This window comes from Arachis ipaensis, chromosome B09, assembly GCF_000816755.2.
Source record: "Arachis ipaensis cultivar K30076 chromosome B09, Araip1.1, whole genome shotgun sequence".
In the NCBI taxonomy this organism is placed as follows: Eukaryota; Viridiplantae; Streptophyta; class Magnoliopsida; order Fabales; family Fabaceae; genus Arachis; species Arachis ipaensis.
The window spans coordinates 66,384,953-66,391,421 of record NC_029793.2 but is presented as its reverse complement, the minus strand read 5'-3'; the positions used below and the strand labels follow the sequence as shown (position 1 = coordinate 66,391,421).

Here is a 6,469-nt window from a genome sequence, read left to right as displayed (position 1 = left end):
CTGTATTTGTATCGGTGTGTGTGTGTGGAGATTAGTGATGGATGAAATTATGAACAGAGGACAAGAAAAGAAAGCACTTAATTAGTGATGGGCGTGTACGTTCAGCCTTAATTCTCTAATTGAGTGAATAAAATAGAGGTAGAATATTTTTTAATATTTCTAATCATTAAGAGTAAGAACAAAACTCAATTCTTAAAAAATATCAATGTACTAATTAAAATAAAAGAAATAATTAAATTTTTTATCCATAAAATTAAATAGAACTCCTAATTATAACAAAAGAGAACTAGTGACTCATGATAAACAAAAAGATAAACTAAAACCAATGAATGGGAGATGCTGGATCATCGCTCACTTATTTATATCCTAAATTCTAACCTAACTTTTGAATTTTAAATTAAAACTAATCTTATCTTTTCAAAGAATACGATAACTAAAACAACAATTCAAATTTAAACTAAAACCAATTCTTATCTTTCTGAAAAAAGCTAATAATAACTAATCATTTAAATTTTAAATGTAGAATGTATGGATCGAATTAAAATGTTTTGGAAGAGATTTTGGATACTTGATACTGAACTTGGCACTACAACAAATTTTGGTAAAAACGGCAGTTTTTTTTTGTATTTACGGCGGTTTGAACCGTCATTATTACCAATAATGACGGTTCGTAAAGCGACGTAATTCTGGGCGCCATTCTGGTTATTACGGTGGTTTTTTGAAAACCGCCACAATTTTCTGGATTAAAACGGCGGTTTTTGAATAGGTTAAAACGGCGGTTCAAACCGCCGTTATTTCCAGGATTAAAATGACGATTTTTGGATAGGTTAAAATGGCGGTTTGAACCGCCATTATTACCCTGACAGAGTGAAATTTTGGTTGGTTAAAACGGCAGTTCAAACCGCCGTTATTTCCAGGGTTAAAATGGCAGTTTTTGGATAGGTTAAAACGGTAGTTTGAACCGCCATTATTACCCTGATAGAGTAGCGTTTTAGTTGGTTAAAATGGCATTTTTGAACCACCATTTTTACCCTGACCGTGACATTTTTATCGTTTAAAAAAATAATTTTTACCGTCATTTTTATCGCGTTAAATAAATAATTTTGTGATTAAAATTTCACAATAGCAAAACATCATAATCCATAAATGAAATATTATATAACTCAAACAAAATATTAATATAATATATAATTTTTTATTATTGAAAATCAAATTTTAACTCCTATACAAAACCTTGTCTTACTAAACTTACCAAAATACAAGCATCGCAATAAACACTAATTAGTCAAATCTACCATCCAGTTCCCTAATTTATCATCTGAAAAGTAATCTCCTAGTGATTGACCATTCTTATCATACATCAATAAACTCTTATGCTTTCTAACAGTTGGCATGCATCTGGCATATGAATCATTCACTAAATTTCCAGAAAAAAGAGTCTGATAAAGAAAAGTCTCTCTTGTTTTGTTTCTCTCTCAATATTTCAGTCCCTTGACACAAGTAACCAAGAGAGGTTCTAACATCTTCCCGGTCAGATTGATGATATTCATCTTCGGTTAGCTTGCCTGAAGTGGAAACAGAGTGTTCTTGGGAATTCTTAGTATGGCTTCCAAATTTTGATTTATCTGCAACAAAGATATTTGACAATAGTAGTTCAATGTAATGATAAAAATAAACCAGCATGATCTACTGTACAAAAAAAATCATGGGGATATCTACCTTACGTAATGTTCAACCCTTGTGTATAAGACAAGAAAGCAAAAAGTAAATGAACAAAATTGATCACACTCAAATAATGCAAAGGAATCTGTTTGACCACCAAAACAATAAACCTTACCTGCTTCTGTTGGAAGAATGTTGAGATCTTCCCACGGTTGATCTTTATGTACCCTGTAAGTGGACTGATTGAAGGACTCTCCTATAAGAATTCCAATAATAAATAGTAAATAAAAATGTAAAAAACAATAGCTCATCATACCTATGTAAGATGCAGTGAGAGGGCATACCACAATCTATGTTTTCCTCCCAGCATTCTTTTATGAACTTCTCAATGAAGTTGAGTATAGAATCCCAATCCTTAATTGGCAGGATATAAAAATGTTGAGCAAAAAAAATTAGATTTATCTAGTGTACCAAGAAGTGATAAGACAATTCACACTGAATGAAACAATAATGCAGGAACCCCAAAAAAGAAATTCTACACATCTCTAATAAATGTTCTGAATTTGGACTAGAACCCTATAAAATTCACTTTTCGACCTTCAACAAACAACTATGAATTATGGAGCCCATACAGCAACAATGATTGACAAACATGGTAAGAAAAATGAGTAAAGAAAAAGGGCAAAAGAATTACCTTGAATTGTACCTAAGTTTTTGATGGTTCAAATGTCAAATCATAGAATGAACGAGGGAAACTTATATTCAAGATATAAGCTGGACATGGTTGAGACCTACTTTTCTTCTTGTTTTCGAACTCATTATTAGTATTCCATGAATTCAGATGCTCAAACCTATTAGCCAATTGACTCAGAAGCTTATAAATTGGGCCACTGCTAACAAACTGTGAGTTAACATCTAACAATGTTAAGGCCAACAATTCAAATGTTTATGGTGTTGAATACTTTTCAAATGTCAGCATATCTACTTTGCCATAATTACACTTTCTAAATTTGTAGTCACAAGGATACAGACATACTGTAAAGCCTAGAAAGCAAATACAGAAACACACCAGAAGTTAGCGGACGGGACATGGACAGAACCTATATCAAAGGAAGAAAAAGTTGATGTATTAATTACTTTTTTAAGATTTTACATGAGAAATATAAATCACCTTCATATTCAAAGCATTGCAAGGGCCAGAGACATATCCAGATAGCTTTATGATGTCATTCTCAACTTCTAAAGCTTGAAGAAAGCTTGATACCTCCTCCTCAAAGCCGCTGGTCAAAAGTGCTAGTGGCGAAGAAGCAATTTGTGTGCAGAAAAGCTCATCATCTCTACACGTAAAGTATATAAAAAGTTACTAAGACAAATACAAAGAAGATTGACTTTGTTATTTTGCAGGGGAAGATACCTTTCAACATCGATAACTTTGAAGGAAACATTTGGACGCACAAGAGCAAGCTGCTGTACACATTTCTTAATTGATTGCAGCACCTTATTGGGACTTTTATTGCAGAGGTGAATTCATCAGTCAATACAAAATTATCAAACAGATCCATTGTTCATTAAAGATAAATTAAACTTCAAAAAACATGTCATTTGCATGGTGATACAAGAGAAAAGAACCTGGATTGCATGTATTTCCTTCGAACTGGTTGGTTGTAAAATAAATCGCGGATAGCAACTGACAATCACCAGCTCATGGTTAGCAATGAAATTGTTCTATTAAACAAATGAGATAAAAATGATCATCAAGCATGGAGGAGAAAATTTTAAAGCAAATACTTTTATTGCAAGAAAAAGGAAAAATGATTAGCAAGTGAGAAGTAGCAGATACATTAGATGCCTCTACTAGTCTACATATCAATCAAGTATTATTGCAATCTTGTATCAATAGCTGAAGTGTATAAAGGATTATGCACTAAAGTTGAATAACATCCATGTATTAACAAGTACCACCACCATAATGAGAAATTAAAACCCAAAAATGAACGAAAAACCGAATGTCCATTGCAGTATATCAAAATTTATAATCAGGAAAAAGAATACGAAATCAAAATTGCAACTTGGAAAGCTTGGAGCTCTGGAATTGTTCAATGTCTATCTGTCGAGGTCTCTTGAACAGAATAAAAGAAGAACTCGGAAAGCATTTACTGCTATGGAAGATCGGCTGCAGTCGTTGACTTCAAAAGCTGATGGTAAGGAATATAGATTGCATTGCCTTTCTGCTTCTATAAAGAAAGCTTCAAATCATAAAAATATAAGAACAATGGTTTCTAGAAGGGAGGCAGAAATGTCAAAAGGAGTAATGGTTACCTGTATAAAAACTCGTGTAATAGCTATATCTCTAATATAATTCATTAGATAGATTTTCATAAATTGATAATCATTGGCGACTATATATTCTAAAGTAATTACTAATTAATGAATTGGATTTTACATTTAAGATATCTTCTTTTATTTTAAAAGAAAGAAACAGTTAGCTCCATGAAAAGAAACAATCAAATTTAAGGTGCTGTTATGTACAAAGTACCTCTTCACAGGCAGAGTTCACAGTGTTTAAACTCCTCTTGAAGTCTTCAGCCTGCATCAAGTGGAAAAAAATAAAGTGAAGTGAAACAAGAAAAACCAAATTGAAAACAAATTCAGACAAAACACCTTGAGAATCAGCAAACCTAAGTCCCAAACTGAATCTTGAAAGAGAACACTCTTAATTTTGCCTCCACTCTTGGCACTTTCATTAGCTCCATAAAATACCAAAGCATAACAAGAATATGAAAATATTACACAGGCTGGTCCTTAGCTTGAACTAACAAATACCAAAATAGCTTTTTTTTTATTAGTCAATTTTTGAAGACACAAACACTTAAATCAATTAGCTTATCAATTAGCAGAGGAACCTCTTATAAGTTCAATATATGTTCCCTTTACAATGAACAATTTTCTTTTCATAATTACTCTATATAAAGAAAACAAAGAAAGCATGTCCTTGCTGGATTCACATTGGAAGCTAAGCTAGTTTTGAATTTCAAATTTTCACAATGAAGAACATGCAGTAGTTATAATAATAAGCACCAACTGATCTAATGCATGTATTTTGTTTATTTTAATCCCTGGAACATACTCCATTGTAAGCATCTGTGTTGAAAAAAAGAGTAAAAATAGATAGATAAATAAAGTATCAAAAGTAAAATGTAAGTTATGCAATTGATATATTATTTCTATGTAAAATCAAGGTTAAACCTGTGGTATGGTATAATCCCAAATGATTGCAGGGACTTTCACATAATCCATGTTCTTAAAGTTATTTGGAAATAGTTCTGCATTAGCAGCTTCCTTTGTGTAATCAATCTCCTAAAAATTGTTAATTCATGTTGCATTAACAGCATCAAGACACATGCAATCATACTGAAGCTAATCAGTCTCTTTATCACAGTGTTTTTATGCAATATTATTGACTAAATTCACTGCAAAAGAATTACAAAATAGCATGTAGATTCTTCAGTTGATCTCAATTAACTTATTCATGAAGCAACTTTTCAGGATTTAATAATATTATCACCTAATATAAAACGGCTACACACTCATCATAAATAGCAACCCAGACCCTCTTTGCACCATCTGATTTAGGATCGACTTTTTGAAGATACTCAGCTATAACCTATAGTGTAAAAAGAGCCTGTGTATCAGTGATTTAAATAGTGTGGCAAAAACCACTATATTCTATAAGCTTAACTTCATTTCTGAAAAGTAAATAGATAGAACATAGTAGTTGCAACATATATTTAACTCAGATGAGCAGCTTTCAACAAGGAACATGTGATACTTACAACTACATCAAGCTTTATTAGGTAGTAATAAATATTAACTGATATTAGTACACTTTATCAGCAAATGGGAGCTAAAAGAAGAAAATTGCAATTACTTGGCCAGAGTAACATTTTAAAATTAACTCTACCTCCCAAGAAAAGGGAGAAGATAAAATAAATAGATACTTGATTACAACAAAAATTGGCTACTTTTTGTGAAATTATACCAAAAGTTCAGATATTTAAACCTTTAAGAGTTTTCTTTTTTTTTTAGGGGAAAAAGAGAGAAAGAAAAAAAACATATATAGTGAGGTTATTTAGCTGCAGAACAACAATAGTCGATGATAACGTGAGGCCATTCCTAATGACAATAGCCTGGCCACAAATACGAGCTACCAATCGAACAACTACAGCAGTTGCCAAAACCTGTACTCACTCATACATGCAAGCATTTATCAGCTAATAAATTACTCAAGTATCAAAAATAGCTTAAAGTAAGCAACAAGGAAATATGAAAATTTCCAATCACCCGAATATCAACCAGGTGTTATATATTCCTATGCCATATTAATTATCACCTATCTCATTGTAATTGTAATTTAACAATCATGCCAAGACTAGAATACAAAACAATGAATGATAATCAACTACTTCTTTAGTTAAGGCAAGATATGTATATAAAGAATATCAGTTGGTTTTATGAACAAGTAATCTTTGTTATTTCAAAAATAAAGTGTTAAGAATAAAGAACAGACCCCACCAATTTAGTATCCAATAATTACAGCAAAAATAAAGAGAAAAATGACATCTATTAGCTGATCCAAAATTAAAAGATGTAGCTTCAAGAAAGTTAAAAAAAAAAATACATCTAATGCTAGCTTTAACATGAAATCAATCAAGTGGAATATACATGAAAGTGTTTCTTATAATCCTGCAACACAAGGGATGAAAAAACCACACTAAGTGAGCACTAACAAGAAAGCCATGGAACCATG

The 6,469-nt window shown here is 31.7% G+C and overlaps 1 protein-coding gene across 1 annotated transcript; it reads right to left on the bottom strand.

Annotated features, from left to right (window-relative positions):
• Nucleotides 1,226–4,460, bottom strand: LOC107618120. The gene is made up of 8 exons (XM_021112411.1): nucleotides 4,324–4,460; nucleotides 4,199–4,249; nucleotides 3,292–3,349; nucleotides 3,077–3,169; nucleotides 2,834–2,997; nucleotides 2,007–2,076; nucleotides 1,838–1,918; nucleotides 1,226–1,625 (listed from the first exon to the last, which is right to left on the bottom strand). The coding sequence occupies exons 4-8, from the start codon at nucleotides 3,105–3,107 to the stop codon at nucleotides 1,411–1,413; spliced, it is 561 nt and encodes a 186-aa protein (XP_020968070.1). The 5' UTR covers nucleotides 3,108–3,169; nucleotides 3,292–3,349; nucleotides 4,199–4,249; nucleotides 4,324–4,460; the 3' UTR covers nucleotides 1,226–1,410.

What these genes read in the sequence shown, in the direction of transcription:
- LOC107618120 (XM_021112411.1), bottom strand. Translation starts at nt 3,107, where the DNA reads ATGTTTCCTTCAAAGTTATCGATGTTGAAAG. An exon ending in AAAGTTATCGATGTTGAAAG is followed by an intron (nt 2,998 to 3,076) that starts GTATCTTCCCCT and finishes TTACGTGTAGAG; the next exon opens with ATGATGAGCTTTTCTGCACA. An exon ending in GGAGGAAAACATAGATTGTG is followed by an intron (nt 1,919 to 2,006) that starts GTATGCCCTCTC and finishes GAATTCTTATAG; the next exon opens with GAGAGTCCTTCAATCAGTCC.